The sequence below is a fragment of the Uloborus diversus genome, chromosome 1 (genome assembly GCF_026930045.1).
Source record: "Uloborus diversus isolate 005 chromosome 1, Udiv.v.3.1, whole genome shotgun sequence".
NCBI classification, from domain to species: Eukaryota; Metazoa; Arthropoda; class Arachnida; order Araneae; family Uloboridae; genus Uloborus; species Uloborus diversus.
The window spans coordinates 66,490,778-66,512,498 of NC_072731.1; the positions used below are offsets into that span (position 1 = coordinate 66,490,778).

The 21,721-nt window shown below is 32.7% G+C and overlaps 1 protein-coding gene across 1 annotated transcript in view; it reads left to right on the plus strand.

Moving 5' to 3' along the window:
- The first annotated feature begins 2,491 nt into the window (after positions 1 to 2,491).
- Positions 2,492 to 21,721, plus strand: part of LOC129234627 (thymidylate kinase-like) — a 28,505-nt gene continuing 9,275 nt past the window's right edge. The window contains exons 1-5 of the mRNA XM_054868660.1: positions 2,492 to 2,619; positions 9,573 to 9,701; positions 12,526 to 12,634; positions 14,708 to 14,798; positions 19,292 to 19,480. Coding sequence (XP_054724635.1) covers positions 9,575 to 9,701; positions 12,526 to 12,634; positions 14,708 to 14,798; positions 19,292 to 19,480 — 516 coding nt within the window. The 5' untranslated portion in view covers positions 2,492 to 2,619; positions 9,573 to 9,574. The remainder of the gene's footprint in view (positions 2,620 to 9,572; positions 9,702 to 12,525; positions 12,635 to 14,707; positions 14,799 to 19,291; positions 19,481 to 21,721) is intronic.

The following is a 21,721-nucleotide window of genomic DNA, read 5'->3' on the forward strand; positions in this document are numbered from 1 at the left end:
AAAACATTTGTGGGAATTTTTCGAGCAACAGTATTTCCTGTTGAAGTAAGACTATATTAAAATGTAAAACATGTTTCAGATAATAAAATCTTGTTTTCGTTCTGTAAAATATTAAGCATGTCGTTTTTTTTTGTAGTGTGTGTGTGTGGAGGGGGTGGCATATAGTAGGACAATGTAAGACGGGCGAACAATTTGGTGCCAACCCCGGGAGGCAGAAACCTACGCTACGCCGCTGATGATAATAAACACTTAGCCTAAAAGAAACTTTCCACTTTAAACTATTTTTTGAAATTGCTTCATTTTCTCCTCTAGCTCTTTTCCTTGCGAGTTTTTTTTTTTTTTTAATTTCATTTGTATATTTTTATGAAAGCATTTTTCTACTTTCTGATCAATTAAAAAAAAAAAAAAAAAATCTGTTGAAATGCCGCCCCCTGGCGAGACCCACTCCTGCCAACCACTTGGTAAGTGAAAAAAAAAAAAAAAAATCATAATTGTAATGATAAAAATTTTCGTAACTAAATGAGCTACAAAATGAAGTAAGTTGAATTAAAAAAAAAATAAATTGAATTAAAAAATAAAATAGTCAAATATAGCTCACTCTACACAAAATATAAAGCACTGTAAACGGTCACCCTGACACCGAAGGGTCCGTCTGTGGACGACTCTAGGAAGCCGTGAGACCGTCGCTTTAATGTGGGTTAGTACGCCTTAAGGCGGTCCTGGGACGTCTCTGCGTCGTCCCTTAATAGTCGCAGTCTGTCTCCCGGACTTCAGACGGTGCGCTTCCTTCTGATAACGTCTACAGGGCGACATTGAGCCCAGACATGGGGGCAGACTTAGGACGCCGGGGAGTGACGTTGCCAGGACGCCTCTATCGTCAGCAGATGACGTCCCAGTGACACATGGGCGATGACAGTATGCTGAGTGGGTACTCATCTTCACTTAATTGTTTGAAACAATACTTGATGTTATTTTCTCCAAAATGTTTATGATTCGCAACTCCAACAGACTATAGGGGACGCTGCAGTCACTGAATAATGGTGGATGAAAAAGGTAAAACAAAGCATGCCATAACGTTTAAATTGCTTCTAAGCTAAGAAAATGACAGAAATTTTTGCTCGTATGTATGATTTTTTTGTTCTTCATTCTTTTGAAAAGATTTTTCTAAGTCTTCTTGGTGTTCTTGGTATTCTTTTCTAAGTCTTCTTGGTACATGTAGAAAGAGAGGAGCTCTCAAAAAGTATTACGAAAGTAAAAAAGTAATACAACAAACACAGTAAGTTGTTCTGAAGCATTCATTTTCACGATGTTGAATTCGATATTCATAAATTTTTGGTTCACTTCGAACAACATTTTTATTTTATACTGTTGTTTTCTATACATTATTACTTATTATATCCAGTTTCGTGACATTTCCGGCATTTGTTGACATTTTTGTCACATCACTATAGCGCACACACGTGACCGTAAGAATGTCAATACTAGATAATTTATTTCTATGACTGTATGATTAAATATCAGAAGAGGAAGATGATATTTCATTCTTTTATTTAGCTGGCGCAAATTGTTTTATTTATGTAATTGAGTTATTTCATCGAATCCGTTTATTTTAATTCTCGCTGTTTCATATGTTTCAATTTCTCAACTAAATGATAAAATTCTGTCATGCTATGCTGTGTGAATCATGTGCAAAATGCTCACGAATACGTAGTGGCAGTTCTGTTTTAAGTCATCAAGCATTTAATTACATTCGTCATGGAAATGATTAACTGTCTGATAAGCGTATATTGTCAAGAATCATTATTCTTTCTCATATTAGTAAAACAATAACCCTAAACAGATTTTTTGGCGAAACTCTTCCACCGATAATGACAGCTTTTGCAGAGCAATAAAGTAAAGTTGGCGCACTATTTTAGCGATAAAAATTCCAAGCTTTTATTTTTTATAGTTCAAATTCTTAACGTTCTTTCTGAATTTTTCGATCCGTTCTGTTATAAATATTTCCAAGAATATTTATTTGCATGCTATCCATTTTAGTTAGATGCTGTAGTAACAAGGTTATTTAAATCAATTAATGTGGAATTAGGTTAAAGAAAAGCAGTAATTTTTCAGCATGGCCCTGGTGTGTAGCCAATGTTATTAAGTCCGCTTTTTTTCTCATTGAAATGCAAATCTAATATTTATTCAAAATTAAATATCTGCTAAAATATGTGTACTTACAGTTTTTTTAGTAGATATTTTTGATGTTACGCTATTGAGGATGACGATTCTAAATCATAAATTACGCAAATAAGAAATATACACGGAACAAAATGCTTGATTTGCTCAAAATGGAGCACGTGGAACTGAATGTGGCACTTTTCGGCAATTTTATAAATTACCGCAAGGTAGCGTATTCGAGCTCTGGAGTTTCGAATTATTTGTATTCACATTTCATCTCGTGGCTGCTGGAAAAAAGTTTTAAATCTTTTATTCAGAGATAGTTTTCGCTCCACCTGATCATTTTGCTCAAAGAACAAATTTTTTTATTTCGTAAACAGCTCAACTTTACATTCACCATTTATAAACAAGTTGCAAGTTTCGCGCATCGCATCGCTGTCATATACCGGTCTGCTTCAGGTATCATTGTTTTTTCATAAAAACTTGAAGAATTTTGTTCAATTGAAGTGTACTTAATTAATCCTTATCGTATTTTTAGCTTATTAATGCTTTTCTTCTAATTTATTTCTTTATTTGCTCCTCCTGCTGCGAGAATTCTTTGTTTAAGTAGAAAAAAAAAAGTCGAACGTTATGCTAGAGATTTACAGATGGCTACTTTTAATTGTTTCATGTGTAAACGACAGCAATCAGGGCTAATTGAAAAAATGAAGCTTTGTGAACCAAGATAGAGACCTTTTTACAGAAAATCACATCTTTATTTTGACTCTGAACATTTGATTGCGACCAAAACTTAAGCTTTTGATTGATATTTTTTCATTTATTTACTGTCTTTCATCTTTTTGTATCATTAGTTTTACCTAAATCAGAACCTGCTTCGCTTAAAGAATTCAATGCATAATTATATCTTGTGTATTTGCTGAGTTTATTAGTTAATTTTTGATTCTGCTGCTGTATCGCAGAAATCTCTTAACTGATACCTCACTTTATTTTTTGTATGCCTCTCTCAGTTTTTAGATTGATTTTCAAAAGTCCTGTCCTATAGTATCAAAAATCTTATGTTCAGGGGTTCCCTGAAGTTAAAATATTGGAAGGTGGAAAACGTGAATTTGCTGAATGATAAATACACAATGCAAGTTAAGGAAATCTTGGCACTTTCTTTGAGGGGGAGGGGACAGAGACAAATTCTACCAGTTTTAATTTTAGAGCTATGAATGTTCAAATAAACCTTTTGTGAATAAACGAAATAAGCTAATACCGACAGTGAAACCTTCTTCAGCCAATTCTCCCAAATAGTGAGCACTTCTAATTAGAGAAAATGTTTTTGAGTCCCAGTCTCTCAATATAATTTGATCCATATAGTTCAATCTTAAAAGCCGACACTCCGAATAAGACAGTAATTTTATCAAAAAAAAAATCTTTTGAATGCTCTGAAAAAATTTCCTTTATGCTAAACAATATTAAGGTACAAAGTGTTTTTGAAAATCCTATTTGTCATCCGCACATTTGGATTTTCAGCTCTGCCTCTCATTTAATTGTTTTTCCTTGATCTAATCTGTTTTGAGATTTTTTTTTCGACTGCAGTTGCTTGATAGTTTCTAAATCTGAGTAGATTCAGTTTAGTGCAAAAGTACAAGTTGAAATGGCATCTTGAGAGGATGGACATTAAAAGGACAGATTGATGTTCAGGAAGATGATGAAAAAGAAAAGCTCATAATGCATTGTCTACTCCAAATTTTTGAAGTTGGAAAATTTTCAGAAGTTTTAATGAAAAAATAAATGAGGAAAATGTAGAAGATCATAGTTGAATGTTACGAGTTTTATACTTATATGCACGAAAGATTTGCTCTTTCAGACAATAATGAGTATGAAGTGTGTGTAAATGGAGATGATGCCTGAAAATTAGGAATTTCTGAAAGACATGCAGTCAAAGGAGATTTAAAAAAAATGTGAGGAATGGAGACTAGAAAACAATTTTTAAATTTGTTTATCAATGAACATAGTAAGATACAAATATGAGGTATTTGCACACATAGCTCAAAACTACCTGCAGATATGAAAATCAATATACAGTAAAACACCTCTAAAGCGGACACTAACAGGACAAAAATTTTTGTCCATAAACAGAGGGGTGTCTGCCATGGGTACAAGACCTTCCATTTCAGGACGGATTTTCGTCTTGTACAAAATTTTTGAGACGGAGATCAGGACGGAAAGAAATTCCATGACTTTCCTTCAGTTTTTACTAAAAAAAGAAAAATTGAGTGTTTGGAAAATATGGTTTAATTACTGGACCTTTCCATAACCACAAATTTACATCGACATTCTCGATTTTCAGCCATGGGCTTGCTTTGTTTGCAATGTGCTTTTGGAGGAGTGGCTTTTAGACTCACCCCATTTGATTTTTTTTAGGTAGCTCTATAAACTCACTGCATTGCAGAACATGGAGTGCCTCGGCATTCTCGCTGATTTTTCGAATTAATCGCCTTTCGTCTCTATTTTTCATTCGCTATTTTCGATCATCCTTTCGTTTTTTTTCTCATTTGCGTTTCTTTTTTGCAAACTTTACATGCATAAAAGAAAATTATGTGCGCTCTTAAATTGTCTTTGACCTGAATCTGAATCACTGTTTGAGAGTGATTGCTGTTGGGATGAAATGTTTATGCTACAGCAAAGGGCGTCCACATACCAAGTAAAACGGGAACTTTCAGGGATTTTGAAGATTTTAATGAAAATGGAAATTCTGAAAAGAATAGCAGGCAAATTTCAAGCTGGTTTGATAGGCAACAGTTCCTGCGTTTTTGATGTGTTTCTGGAAAAATATTCTAAAATTTGAGAAATCACTAAATTCCAATAATTTTCCATCTAACATTCGCTAGAATGGAAATATGGGGGAGGGGGAGGAGAAAGGAAATAAGAAAAATAATGGTCGCACGAGTTAGTGAAAAACGCTGCTCTTGCAAAGAGGGTAAGTTCGCAAATTAACCCACAATGCTGAAGCATTTATATCTTGGACAATCTAAGAGCGGGGAGGGGTTCCAGAATAAAAAATCAAAAAACTTTATTGTAAGCCATTTTTGAAGCAAGGAGTGTTTCGGAATTTCTCCTCTGCAAGCTCTTACAAATTTAAAGGTCAAAAATGTTTAGGCTGTGTTTAATGATGTAAAAGTAGGGAGGGGGAGGGTTTTAAAAAAATTGGAAAATGGAGTCTTAAAAACCCTAATGTAGGCAATCTTTGGCAAATTTATGAGAGATGGTTTCAGTGTTCTAACGTGAAAATGTATTGTAGCTGATGTATTAAAAACTATTTGAGGCTATACTTAAATGGACTTAAGAGAATGGGTATTTGAGATCCTCTCTCGAAAAATGTTTGTAAATAAAGTCTTAAAACGTTTAAGCTGTCTTTGGGAATGTCAAGAAGGGGGAGGGGGCTCTTTAGGCGAAATTCTGGAACGGGAGTCTTAAAAGTGTAACTTTAGAGTATCTTTAATGAACATAGAGGGTGGGGTTCAGGATCGCCCTTCCCAGATATATGGTCCTAGCTGAAGTATTGGAATTCTGCTAAGGTAATCTTTGGGGACTTAAGAAGAGGGAATTCCAAGGCTTTCTCTCAATAAATGTTAGAAGTTAAATTCTTAAAACTTTTGTGATGAAAAGGGTCACAAATTAAAGTCAAATTTAGTGAACTCAGGGGAAAGTTGGGGGGGGGGGGCTCTCTCCCCCGAAAATTTCTCCATGCTGAAGTATTGAAATGCTATTTTGCAGGGTTCGCCGATATATATCAGTCAATATATATCACAATATATATCCAATATTTATTTTGAAAATATATTTTGATATTTTCGATATTTATTTTTTGAACTATAGTATTTTCAATATAAAAATTATATTAATCATAGTAATATTGTTCATTTATTTTTGAAAATAACCAAAATGTTATGTATTTTATTTTTATGATGTATTAATACATCATTACTACAACAAAGTAATGTAGTATTCCTTTTTCATTTTATCTTTTTAAAATTATTAGTAATGTAACAATTTTAATTCAGATTAAAAGTGCCTAATTTAATATTAAATGTTGGTCAGAAAAAAAAATGTCTTATGACTCTATGCACCAACTGATAGTTATTTATTTCTGTATTTATATAACTGTAAAACTGGTAAGAGAAGAAAAACGATTAAAACAGCTGATGCTAAATTAATTCCATTAAAATTGATTAAAATGTGAAATGAAATGTTAGATATAATAATAAAAGAAAACTTAATTTTAAGTCTACATATCCCAATAACAATATAAGAAAATAAAGAGCAATTTGAGGATGCATTTACTATTTTGAAGACTTGAGTTTGTGCTGATTGAAAATATCAAATATATATCAAAATATCCAATATATATCAAAATATCGAATTTTTTGATATTTTGGAAAATATCATATTTTCGAACCCTGCTATTTTGTCTATTTTTGATTGAGCTAAGAAAGGGAATTGGTGGGTCTTTCTCGAAACATTTTCGAAATTAAAATTTAGGGTTGTCTTTGGCAATGTGGGTAAGATTTATTTTTCTATTGCTCTTTCAATAGAAAAATAAATCTTAAACATACACGGCTTTTAGTAAACAGAAGGAGAGGAGGATATTCTTCTGCCCAGTCCGAAAAATTTTCATTTCTGAAGTTCTTTTTTAAGAACTCTGTTTTGGGCTATTTGTGGATGACTTACGGAGGAAGGGAGTTAGAAGCACCCATGGTGTCCGCAGGAGAGGGGTTTTACAGTGTCATTTATTTTAAATTATTCATTTTTGACTCTCAACTTAAATATCTTTATAATATACACTTTAATGTCTCAGTAACTTTTTAATTTACTGGCTTTTTAAAATATCGTAATCAACACTCTTTTATCAGGTTATGTTTTATCAAGTTGCACTTCTAAACCTTAATAGATGCACCAGGCTGCAAGTCTCTATATTGTTTACAAATGTGTTTGAAATTGAGTCGCATCGATCTATCAAGAAAACAACATGCCTCTTTCTGCAGCAAACATTTTATCCAATATCAAAAACCAATTTAACATAATGCTGGTTCACTAATTGTCATCCCTCCACGTTCTTTAATTTGAATGCCAGTCAACTGATAAATATTCTTTAAATCTGGACCTTTAAAGCAGTGAAGTCTGGTTGCTTTCCAGATGACAAAAGGTTTCAATTTTCTTACTATCTATGATGCTCATAAAAATTGTTTAAGTCTTTGGAAAATGTCTCACCAGAGACTCTTTCTGTCTGTTAAAATTAAGTTTTACGCTGCCAAACTATAAAAAAAAGTTTGTTTCATCAACTTTATAAATGTATCTAACTTTCCAAGGTCTAATTATTTCATTCTCAAAAACCTTTTTTTATTCCTAAATTCAGTTGTCCACAAAAAAAGAAAGATTTTTTCCAAAATAGTGTTTGTGTCTGTATTTGAGGGTGTCTGCAGTAGAGAGATTTCTAATACATTAGGCTAAACTTATTCCACACTAACTTGGCTGTGGAGCTAAAGCTAAGTGAACCAAATTGCAGCCATTGTCAAGGAAACGAGGTTACTCAGCAGCGAGACTTGCCAAATTTGGCGAGGGAAAATAAAGTAATTTAAATTATCAAGAAAAAAGCTACTATTCATTAAAATTTTTCAAAGAAATCAAAGTGTGAAATGTGTTTAGATTAGTCTTAAATATATTTCATCATATTTTTATCATAAATGCGGCACAATGTCCCAGGGGCGAAGGGACAAGATTATAGAGAATTTAGTCTGTTTATGAGTTGGACAATCCTGAATAGAAATTATGACATACAGTCTGTCTTTCACGAGAAAAACTCCCGCCGTCAAGTCTGAGCCTGTCTACTGCAATAGAAACGGACTTCGTTCATTTTCTGCAGGGGTTAGCAGGAAGGCTTTTTGGCTCCATTTCGCCACTCGTCTGCTCGCCTTCGTGCATTCGTATAAGTTTTTCCAACATTAAGCTTCCCGTGGAAAAATGAGATGTGCCTCGTTGCTAAAGCAGTAGACAGGCGCAGACATTTTTGGTGGTGGTTTTTCTCGTGATGGTTGGACAGTACTTTCTACAGAGGTGTGATTAGATTGTTATTATTTTTTTTTCTGTGCATTATTTTTCAAGTTCTGCCAAATAAGAATCAAAATGGTTGTGTGCTGCAAAGCAGAATTCTACTAAATTTGCGACGTACGTCGCAGAACAGATGCCTGGCTGCAGAAGAATTCTGTTCAAATGTGAATGGAAAACTGACAAATTTTCTGCAGAAACCACGGTGCGGAAAATCTACAGAAAAAGCGATGCCGAAAATCTGCAGAAACTGTGGTGTAGAAAATCAGTAGAAACTGCAAATTTTCTAAATATCTTCCAACTCAAGACAGAATTTTCCAGACGTTCTGCAGATTTCTTAAAATGAGAAAAAAATCTAAAATTCTCGCAAATTATGATAATTTGGCGGAAAGCTTGTAATGTTGAATTCAATAAGTCTTTTGTAGAACTTTCTCAATCGATCTTCATCCACTGCAATTTCTGCTATACACGTATGTTTTGGAAACATGCAAACATTGAAACACGAACATCGCCGGAAATAGCGTGTCTTGTTGGAAATTTCAATCCCTTTTCATCCAGAAAATATTTCAATTATTTAGAAAGTTTTGAAGTTTTTCATTATATGCAACACAAACTCGACGCATTTTATTATTTCAGTAATTTCTTTATTTAGTAACAGTATTTTAATTGCTCCTTTATGCCATGTAAAATTAACCAAAAAATGTGGTTTGACACCTAGGTTCGGATTTTTATAAAATTTTGTATCTTTGCTCTTTCTATGCACTTTAGAAAGCATATAAACTATTTTTGGAGAATCTCAATTGGTTTAGGTTTAAAAGCTTGTTGAAGTTTTTTAAATTTTATAGCTTTCATGAGCAACTAATTTTCCAAATTCAGAGCTCTTTAATTAGTCATTTGTTTGAAAGATGTGATGTTTCCGGAAATATCTCATTTCCACAGACATAAATAGCAACAGTCCAATTAATAAAAAAATCTCCTATATGAAACAATTTTAATTTTTGGCAGCCAATTTGTGGAAAATGTCAGGTTTTTTCGTGTACAATGCTTGAAGTACTTGCAGAACAATTTTGGTCAAATGCTGTTACGTTGCAGAACATCGTAAAGTATTAAGGGTTGTGTGGACTATGTCACTGTATCTTGTATGGTTTTGAGCATTCGCATTCTCATCTTCCAATTCAGTTTAAATATTGAATGCATTTTTATGTTTGATAAGCATTTTTATTGTGTCTTTAACCAAAAAGTACTATAATTCAAGATGATAAATGTGATGTGTTGATATGGATTGTATTAAGCATGTCTTATTGATTTTATTTATTTTCCAGCTATGTTAAGAAGAGGTGCATTGATTGTATTGGAAGGCTGTGACCGTGTTGGTAAGACAACTCATACGAAACTGCTTGTTGAAGCTCTTAAAGAAGAAGGACTAAAAGTGGAATCACTTCGCTTTCCAGGTTTCATATGATTTTTTAGTTTTAATTTTTAATTAGTCGAACTAAACATAAAATACTTTAAAAGCAAAAATGTGTGATGAGAATTTGTTGACACATATTTCAAGGCTACAGTCAAACCTTTATTAAAGCAAAATTTTCATGTTTGTAACCTGAAATTCCTCTTGTGAAATCTTTGAATTTAGCTTTCTGATTTAACTTTAATACATAGTTTGTTTACTGTTCTGCTTCATTAAGTTGCTTTTGTTTTACATTTTTTCTTCATTTCTTTCAGGGGTGCCCACCTAGAGAGGATCATGGCGCAGAGGATCATTTTTAGGGGGTGTTTTGAGGGGTATTGTCACTTTTGGGGGGTTTGCAATTTTTTGGGGGATCTTGAGGAGTATTTTTCTTATTTTTAGGGGCTGGGGGTTGGCACCCGTTTCTTTTGTACTGAAAAAAGGGGGCTTTGAATATTGAAACATCCATCTTATTTTTAGTGTTATTTGTTATGTTGTAATTGTATGGGGAAAAAATTTCAAGGACCCTTTTATCTGTCATAGTTGAAGCGGTGGAAAAATAAATTAAAGTTTTAAATTTAGTTTAGTTAACATATTTTCTTATGAAACATAAAAAATGTTAACTATTCAAAAGTATGTATGCAGTAAATAATATTTTCATTTTTAATAGAAATAGATACCTATTTCAAAAATTAGCCAGTTTCTTTGACCAAAACGTCAAAATTATCCCAAGTTTTCTTATTTAATGTTAATTTTGAGCTACGAAGCTGCGCCCCCTTAAACTCACGCTTAACTCACCAACCCATGTTTGCCACCTGTGTTGGCTCAAGGCTGCCTGCAGTGGGTCACAATTATTGCTTTTATAGTTTTTATCCCTGGATGTCAGGCCCCTTAAAGTTTAGAGGGATGAGACACTGTAGAATGACTTCCGGCTGGATATCTTGTATCCAACAATACAGTATAGACTACAGATGAGTTGGGCTCATTTTGCGAGCCCAGGCCCGCCCGAGCCCGAAAACTTGTAACCGAACTCGCCCAAGCACGGGTGATCTTGTCTCGGATCAAAATCCGAGCCCGAGGAAAACTTTCTTGAATCTAAAACCGAGCCTTCTACAGTCTGATATGATTTAATGAAATGTTAGTTTCAGCTGTTGTTTTACAACAATTAAATATGGGTGGTACTAAAATTGCAACAAAATTTTGATTGGTTCAAAATATATACATATATATATATATTTTTAAATCTCTTTGTTAATGAAAAATGTTAAGTTAAATATTCTTCATTAATGGAAGTTTCTAAATCTTCTTAAAATGCTCCACTTCAAATGCATTACTGTATGACATATTGTAATAGTAATTGCAAAAAAACATTATAAACATTATTTATTTATTTTTTGTTAAATTTTCACATTGATTGAACATGTTGATTTAAATGGTTTTCCCCCCTCCCAACATGATAATGTTTATTTGCTTTGAATTTGTTTGGAGATCGACGATTTAATATCTTAGCTTGATTCAGTAAGTTACCGCCCTAAAGCCAGGGCTAAGGCAGAAATACATGAAATACACCGCCAGCTCAGTCAATTCCAGCCGAGGACTGCAGTTTCGTCCTTATTAGCACTCATCAGCCCGAAATAGGATTAACCGAGCTGGAGGTGGAAAACTTCTTAAGGAAGCCAAGAGTGTGAAACAAACTGGTAGCTAATATAGAATTAGCACTGACCAGACGAGTGACCGAAACAATGGTTCAGTTCGCTGATGAGTGCAAATAAGCATGAAACTGCAGTCCTCTGCTAGAATTGACTGAGCTGGCGGTGTATTTCATGTATTTCTGCCTTAGCCCTGGCTTTAGGGCGGTAACTTACTGAATATTCCTGCCTTGCCTGCAATATTCAAGTTGAACTGAACCATTGTTTCGGTCACTCATCTGGTCAGTGCTAATTCTATATTAGCTACCAGTTTGTTTGGCACTCTTGGCTTCCTTAAGAAGTTTTCCACCTCCAGCTCGGTTAGTCCTATGCCGGGCTGATGAGTGCTAATAAGCACGAAACTTCAGTCCTCGGCTGGAATTGACTGAGCTGGCGGTGTATTTCATGTATCTTAGCTTGAGTCTGAGACTGAAACCTATATTCTGATTGGAAAAAGGTATCTTAAAATTGTGGAGCATAGACATTTAATACAGTCAAACCCGGACCAGTGAAATATATCATTAAGTTGAGGAAATCGTTAAATCGAGTATCATTAAATCAAAATTACACTATAGATGCATTTTTGTGTGCCTCTAAGAAGGATCTTTTTCCAAATAATATATGGTTGTTTTACATTAATAAACTCGTGTATGTTGAGCAAAGTAGATTCCTCTGACCAGATTGCTATGCCATCTATGCTCCTGTAAACGGGAGGGGAGAAATCACCTTTATGTTTTCATCCTCAGCTGTCATTCTGCCTTCCTTCTAGTTCAATATAGCCAATTGTTTGATCTTTGTACAACAAGTTAGCTGCAAAATAAATTTTGCTGTGACATCTCTGGTCATTCTTGTTTTTGCACTTTGTGTGGCCAACAGTGTACGTCAAATATTGCAAAACTTATAACTCACCATAATAGTAATGCAGTTATGCCTAACATTTTTTCTACATGCAATTATTATTATTCATTTACTTATTCATATTTTTTTAGGTGTTTGGTTATATTTTCAGAAAATGTGTTAACCTAATGATTTGTGCTTAGCTTGCCATTTGATATTGATTTATGCTGCATGCAAAAAATATTTTTGGCTTTGTAGTTCTAGAAGACAATAAGTAAAATTCATTTTTTCTCCCAAATACAGATAGATCGACTCTCATAGGAAACATTTGTGGGAAATACCTTGAAGGCTCTGAAGAATTGGAAGATCATGCAATTCATCTTATGTTTTCTGCGAATAGATGGGAACTCGTGTAAGTGTACCTCAATTCTGCTGGTAGTAGTAATTTCGTGTAGATAAGCCGCAGCTTATACGTGTTTTATAGTTGAAATTTAACATCTGCAGCGTATCTGAAGAAATCCCCCATCCCCCTTCTACTTAGTGTTTCTCTTGACTTGTTCGACCAATTGAGCAGCAATGTTATAAATCATTAAAAAACGCTAATTCAGCTCTCAAATTGCACCATGAAACAAGTTTCTCATTAAATTTAATTTCTCACTTCCTTAAACCTGCCTTACTTTGCTCCGATTTTACCGCTGTTTGCTGTTGTTGTTCTTTCCAGTGTTGCCAGATTCGTGATGGTACCATATGTTTCACAACGCTGAAAAATGGAGGAATCGCTAGCTTGTCTGAGTTAGAGTCCCTATAGTCTGAGTAATGTTTTAAAATGTCTCAATGATAATAAATTAAAAAAAAATCAATTGATAAAAATTAAACAATTTTTTGATGAACTGCTAAGTATAACCAGTATAACTTAATGATTTGAAAACTTCTCATGCAACCAGATATAGATGTCATCTGACAACACCAGTTTTTTGCGTGGCCGTAGCATTTTCCAATCTTTTTTTTTTTACACGAAGTTTACTCCGTTTCTATCTATCAACAAGTGCAGTTGCTTGTTTCAGTTTCATTCTAACTATAATAAATGATTGCATCCATACATATGTATATGTAGAGAGAAATATATATAGAAAGGGTGTGGGGCACTGTGTTTTAATTTGCTCTTCTGCAGCTTATTCCATGGGGTGGCTTATCCGATGAACTTAATAACAAATAAAATTAATTGATTTAAACCTTTCAAAACACAAAAATATATTGGGAGAATTTTATGAACAAAATTCTGACTAATTTTAAAGTTTTATAATATCTTTGACAACAGTGATTTAAGCATATTTCAAAGTTTGTTGTCCTAATAGATTAGTAGTAGAAATCTGTAATATTTTACTTTTTTGTTTTTTTAACAATTTTGTTTATAGTGCATACAAGAAGCATTTTGCAATTTTGCTTGTTGATTTGCTTTTGCTAATACATAATTCTTTGTTGTTTTTTTTTTTTTTGACAATTATGATGATATGACAGAAGGAAAAGAATGTCAGAATGGCTTTTAACAGCTAAAATACAAATTTATATTTAAAAAAAGAACCCGAAAAAAGTTTGTGTGAATCTTGTTTAGAGAAAATGGTTTTGTTTCTCTAAACAAGATTCACACAAACTTTTCACAAACTCTAAATAAAAAACTTTGCTGAATATGTGTTTGAATTTGAAACACATATTCAGCGGGTTTTCCAAAAAAGAGTAACATAAACATCAGAATTCTTCGTCATTAACAGCAAAGCAATTTTCACAGACCAACAGAAAATGACGCATGAAATGGACAGTGTAAAATCGGCATTTCATTGTATTCAAGTTTTTTTTTTTTTTTTTAAATTTAAGTTTGTTGGTTCTTAAAAATATGCTTTGAATATGTATCTTGCTAAATTAAACCACACGTGATCTGCTGCTTTTTATGACTCATCTTGCTGGACATTTTCACAGAAACCTGTGATGTGGTAGATGTTTTATTAATATTTCTCGGGTTGTAAAAATTGATTTTCTGTTCCTTGTTAGCCTGTATCCTGGAAATAGGGACCCGTATTTTTGAGTGGCCCAGATCATAATCAGAGTAACATGAATTTAATAAGTGATCATGGGCACCCATATGCAAAGTTGAAAGGGGGGGCTCAAATATTTTCATCATGGTTTAGCTGGATATTTTCCATGTGGAAACGGATTTCAGGGCAGATTAGAGTCGTTAAAATGACATTTTTAATAACTTATTCATTAATGGTTGGAAAATTTTAAAAGCAAAGAAAAAAGCCCCCCCTTGCCCCCCTGTATGGGCGCCCTTGTAAGTGATCTGGAAGCGTGTCCAGTGACCATACTAACCAGGAGTCCATTTGGACTTTCATAATGGTCATAATGTGAAATCTAAGTGTTAAGCTTGTATATATTCAAGAATAAAATGCTGAAAATTTCATTTTTTTCCCCAACATGTGGCGTTCTTTAGTCCAAAGATGTTGCGTTTGCTGAATTCTGGAGTGAATCTCATTGTGGATCGCTATGCATACTCAGGAGTAGCATTTTCTTATGCCAAAAAGGTATTGGTGCACTTTGATTTAATATAATTCATAATTTGAATGATATGTTCAATAAATGCATTGATCATGAAACATTCTTGATATTTTAATTTATTAGTTTCATCAAAAATTGTTTTTATACTGGTTTTACCGTTAATTAAATTTAACACATGTTTATCAGAATTGGAGTACCACAATTTTTCATACTACATGAATTTTTAAAATGCAGTTGCACTTTGCTATAGAAGCTTACAAAATTTTGCAAAATTGAAAACAAAGTCAAGATTACTGCAATCAATTTTGGATCTTTAATATTTCAAATCATGCTTTATTTATTTATTTTTTTCAATTTTAAATCTTTTTAAAAAGTAAAATTCTGTTAGAGAAAGTTAAGGAGCAGCTGCAAACAGGGTTGGCTTTCTGCCGGCAAAAACTAGTTTTTGCCGTGCCACTGGCAGAAACTGGTTATAACCGGCAGGAACTGGCAAAAACTTAAATGTCTCTTTAATAACTCAAGTAATTAGTAAATGATATTTGTTTAAATAAACTAAAAAATTAAACATCATTTCATCATTAAAAAAAATAAAATCTGATAAAATCTGCCCTTGATTTAGTTCAGAAAGAGAACTTTTCAATTGCAGAGGCTCCTAGTATTTGGATTAATTTAACAGAGGATAAAAAATCATACGGGGGTGCTTAGGAAAGAGGAGTGACATACAGGATTAAACAGACATTACTGATTGTAATTTGCTCACTTATATGCTTCCTCTAAATTGTTTGTGATTGAAATTATCATGTCGTGCTTCAAGAAGAAAGTGCCAGAATTTTACTTGCCTAGAATTTTGTACCTAATGTCACAGCTTTGCAAAACAAATTGACCCCATTTCTCAAAGCTTATTTTTCTAGTCAAATTTTTACCACACCCCAGTTACTACATGGTGGACCAGTTATACAATAATAGATGAAAGTTTCACGAACATTGCTTGCTCCTTAATGCATTGTCTGCTAGCTCTTCTGTTTCAAGAATATTCTAAAGTTTATCATTTATTTCATATTAAATTGAAAACCTGTTAAGATTTTTGAAACCACCTTTTCGATGAGGCGATTGCAGGGTTCCAACAATGTAACATTTGATTTTGAATTGTGATAATTTTGTAATAAAATTACTGTGCTTTGGTTCACAATTAATTATTTTTTTCATGAATTTTCTGTTGTGTATCAAGAATTAATTTTTCATTTTGTGAGTTTTTGCCAGTTTCTGCCGCAAAGGTTTTAACCGGTTTCTACCAGTGGTTTTAACCACCTCGGCAGAAACTTGCCAACCCTGGCTGCAAAGCAACATGTGACTTTGAAATAAATGATTTTAACCTTTTTTTTTTTTTGTTAAACCTTTGTAGGTCATTCTTTATTTTACCATCTGAAATCTTACAAGCTCTTACAAGTGGTTATTTCAGATGAATTTGAAAAGTCTTCAGGATAAAAATGAATAAAAATTGTTTTCTTGTCAGTTTGTAATTACAATGCATGACATTTTAAAATAATTAGAGAAAAAACATAGGTGCCAACATTCAATGATGAAATTTGGGGGGACTTAGCAGGAATAAATTTAAAGAAAAATGTTCAAGTGTAAAAGGGATTTTTAAAATATAAGTAGGGATTTCTTAAACTAAGCCTATTAGGCGTCGAAATTTAGTGCACAAAAACATGACAAAATCCAAATTTTAGAAATTGAGATTACTATGTTTACTTTTTTGAATTAAAAAAAAAAAAAAACTAGAACTTTAAGGTTTGGAAAAAGAGGCATGTTTTTTTTCCCCTTATAAGTGATAAACATTCTTTGCAAGCAAGTAATAGTTCAGGAAATTCAAAGAAAGATCGGGAGGGTTTTTTTACCGCATTTTTTTAGGAAATTAAGTTTTTATAGAAAGAGTTTTAAAAAGAAAGAAAATGAAATAAGTTTAAAAATTGATCTGTTATTCACAATTTTCATATATGAATAAAAATGTTTCGTTTTTGTGATCGCAATTGTTATTTTGAAGAGATTTTTGCTAAGATTCTAATCACTGAAAAATCTCTTCTTCTTTTTTTTTTTTTTGGAGTGGGGTGGGGGGGGGATTTTATTGTGTTGATTAAAATTCAGGATATCTTTTCTTCATTTGGGAGTTAAGGAGGAAACATTAAAATTCAGACAAATTTTAGAGGATCAATTTTTTTCCCTTGAATATTTTTGTTTCTATAAAACCCTGCTATTACATTGTTTTCTTACTGTACCTTTTAAACCATCATAGCTTATTTGGAAGATATTTACTTGAGGTGTATCTGTTTTGACTGAAAAAATATAATTAAGAAAAAGAACGATTTTTTCTTTTTATTGATTTATTTAATTTCTTAATACATTTGACAGAACTCTAATTTAAGAATACCTGATTTAACAATTTCCTCAATTCAACGATACATTTCACTGCATTGAATGTCTATGCTCCTTGATTTAATGATAAGTTTTTTCAGTCCCTTGACAATCGTTAAATCAGGGTTGTATTGTATTAACAAACTTATGTAAGATTCAATAACTTGCATCAGCGATTTTTTTCTTGTGGTTAGTGGCAAAAAAATTCATTACTCTTCTGAGAAAAGGTTCTTTTTATGCCTTGATGATTATCATTTCTCTCCAATATTGTAAAAAAAAGAAAAGAAAATGTCACAAGTAATCCTTGTGCTTATATAGTCTGCATAAACATATACTTAAACCTTATATTTTAGTCCTGCTCTTTCCAGTAGGGGTATAGAGAGAGAAGCTATACCTATGAATGAAAATTATCAGTACATTGTAAGAAACTGAACAAGATTCAAATTTAAATCTCATTTAGAAATTTCTATGAAGTTACACATATCAAGTGCAGTGAATAGTATAACTATTAAACCAAGCGACTTTAACTGTTTCTTCTAAATCTTAAATTACATAAATAATATATGTTTATACAAACACATTGTATGCAGTTATTATATTACTTTGTACAGAGACATGCTATGAAAATTTGCAAAGTTTTTAAAAGCAGCAATATGCCCTTGCATTCATTTATTGTGTAAATAAAGTCCTTTTTTACTAATTGTTATGCATAACAAAATACAGTTATTTTTAACAAACTCTTAAATTATTTCATGGGTAAGACATTTTCTTACTGAATAAGTTTTCCCCTCCTAGTCTCCTGGAAAACTTCGTAAGCAGGTTCTACTCTGTGTAATCTAATAAGCATGCTTTATGTAATACAGTATAACCTTGATTTAACGATTTCCTCATTTTAATGATACATTTCCCTGGTCCAGATTTAACTGCATTGAATGTCTATGCACCTTGCTTTAACAATATCCTTGATTTACTGATAAATTTTTCCAGTCCTTTGACAATCGTTAAATTAGGGTTATACTGTATAAAAACTGGTTAAGTTTATGTGACGCAAATTAATTTTTAGCATTGACCTCGGTTTCAAAAACATGCCAAAGCTCAATTAGTAATTTTGGTAAATAACTTATTAGGTTTTTATAAAAGAAATTCAAAGCAAAAAAATTAGTTGTATCTGAAAAAAAAAAAAGTCAACACTCAATGCACAACTTTTTTTTCTCAAAAACTTTAAAAAAGTTCCATGATTAAGGAGAGTTGAAAATAAAATTATTCTAGCTTCTTGTATTTTTGAACAAAACTAAACACGTTAATGATAGCACCTTTTTTTCTGATGTACAAATTAGCTAATGGCAGACTTTGATAGTTCCCCCTATTTAGTTGTTTGTAGACAACTTTTCTACACTTGTAAGAAGCAGTGAATACCAAATGTAAAGGCATTTATAAAGTAAGGACGAAACTGCAGTCTCTGGATGTCAGTATATTACATGTAGTTCTGTATTGACTTGACTTGATTCTCTTAACGCCTAGTGGGGCATGAGGCCACTAGCATGGCATTCCATCTCGACCTCCCTGGCACTCCCCCAGCTTGGCCAACCAAAGGCATTTCTTTCTTGTATGGCCATCTGACACCAGGTTAGTTTTGGATGCCCGCGCTTCCTCTTGCCATCAGGGGTTCACTTGAAAGCAGTTCTTGTAGGGTCTATTGCCTGCATTCTGAAAACATGTCCTATCCATGACCATCTGTGCTTTTTTATCAGTGTGGTTATCGGCTTGCAATTTGTACAGGTCTGAGTTCGATATTTTAATATTTTTCTCAGGTCTCATTTTTGTTTAATATTTTTCTCAGGCTTTTATTTTGAAAGGCATCAAACTCTTTTTCTTGCTATCTAGTTCTGTATTAGCCTTGGCTTAAGGGCGGTAACTTACTGATTTTTACTAAATGTAGAAATACCTTCTCAAATCAGCATATCAGAGTTAATTTTCCATTTTGTGACGTTCTCAGTCGTAGAAAGTTTTCAGCATAATCTGCATAGGTCTTAAGCCTTTTGCCTACATTACGTTATATTTTGTTTTCAATTTAAATATTTCTGATCAAAATATTATATTATTTCAGGGTTTGAATTTTTCTTGGTGTAAACAATCAGATGTTGGTTTACCCAAACCCGACATAGTGCTTTTCCTAGATCTGTCTTCTGAAGAGATGATTAAAAGGAGTGGTTTTGGTGATGAAAGGTATGAAAAAGAAGACTTTCAAAATGAGGTGAAAAAAGTGTATGGACTATTACGAGAAGATAATTGGAAAGTAAGGTCTTTTTCTTGATTAATTTTATTTACTTACCTTTATGTTTAAAATAATAATGCTGGTTTAACAATACATAATATATCTAGGTGAAAAAAACAGACTTCATACAGTTTTGTTGGAATGTTTAGCTGAAAGAAGTCTTCATTTTTCTGCTATAAAGTGATAGTCGAAGTGGATGACTCATCCGAGAAAAAACATTCATAGCAGATGAACTGTTATTATTATGAATTTTAAGCTTCTTAGTTAAATACTCAAACGTTATGTTTTTATTTGAGGCAGTGAAAAGCAAAAGGATGTAAGTGGTCAAAATTAAAAATTTGGAGATAACCAGTAAAAATAGTTGGTGGACCTCTCCTCTGTCTTTGCGCAAGGGATAATACTATTAGCCCTGGGATGAAAAATGAAATATTTTTCTATTGAAATCTTTTCGATTATAAAACATATTTTTGATCAAAAGAATTAAGTAAATAAATGGTTTATTAAATAAATGAAAATATAATGAAGCAATAAATCAATAATTAAATGAATGAATAAGAAAATGAGTAAATGAATGAATAAATAAGTTAATTACTGAATGAAGGAATGTAAATGAATTAATAAATGAAAACGTAAGTGATTTATATTAAAATGTTTGAGTGAGTAAATGAAACAAACTATTTCACTTTGCCCCATATGTACTTGACAAATTGTACCATTTAATAAAAATACAAATAAGCTTAATATTAATTAAATTAATACTGCATTGAATATTAGGATGTCTCAATTAATATTTAAAACGTTAATTACAAGAACTTAATTATCTTATAGTTACCAAAAAAATTTTTGGCTTACATCAAAATATTATAAGTATCAATTTTTTAAAATTGCCTGTATTACCAAATGCTTTAATCTTCAGCGGTATTTTTTCCTGACTGGAATAGACTACATATGGTACTTACATAGTCAAAATAATACCAGATAGGTATAGCTAAAAGCAGAGTAAACATTTTACCAATTAAAATTTGCTCCATATTCCCCTAATATATGTCATAGAAAAAGCCAAGTAGCTGCACAAACAGAAGGAATTTCGGCTAAATATCGACCTTTATTACATTCCTCATGACAAGTCGGGGAATATATAAATTCATTGGTAAATGTGATAAATAAGGCAAAAGATTCAATAATTGATCACATTTACTAAATTCAGTGGTCATTGTGAATGATCACTTCGAATTGTACAAAATCACCGGATTTATCACACTTAGCATAACACACACACACACATATATATATATATATATATATACATATATATATACAGTCAACTCTTGGTAACTCCGTCTCAAGGCCCCGGCTAAAACGTTTGAGTTTTTGGTATTTCGAGCTAAGGCACGTTTCCACAACAGTCTCAGGAGTCTGGGACCCGATGAAAACTTGTAAAGGGTGTCCCAAAATTAACGCAAGATTTGAATTTGCCACAATTTTTGCTGTGAATTGTTGGCAGCCACGGAAAAAGAACAATTTGACAGTGGGAGTTTAGGGTTAGTAAAAATGGAGTGTTATGCTATTATACAGCCAGCAAAACAATTCAATCACTGCATGAGGAATTTCCTATTCGTGTACCCTCTTGTTTCGGTGATATGAATTGTACCCTAGTTTGTGTGATTTTACATCATTAGACTTCTCCCTATGCGGTTATTTGAAGTCAAACGTCTATGTCAGCAATCCCACAAGCACCTGCGCATTACCTAATTGTGATATCGAGCGCCAATAACAGTAAACTGCTTGACCCGCCCAAACTTTCATTATTTTTCAAATAATTGTTCGATAATGAAAACGCATTATAGAATCGAAAACTCTCCATTTGTAATAACCCTAGACCCTCAGCTGCCAAATTGTTCTTTTTTCAAGATTGCCCACAATTTATTGCAAAAATGGCGGCAAATTCAAATCTTGCGTTAATTTTGGGACACCCTTTAGATAAAGGAATATTGGAGTTTTTAGTTTCGAGTTCTCGAGATTTGACCGTTTAAATTTTTCCATATTAATGATATGAAGATGTATAACTAAATCAGGGGTTAACAAACTTTTTCCAATTTGTGCCGCCGCTTGAAGAATTAGAATTTTCTGGTGGCAGCCTACTCTATGTGTTTATGTACAGTATGTATGTATTAACAGTGGCTCCCAAAAGTGTTTGTACACCTACGACTTTCAATAAAATGGACCCCTAGCTGTTGGTTAGAATTTATATTTTGGAATAGT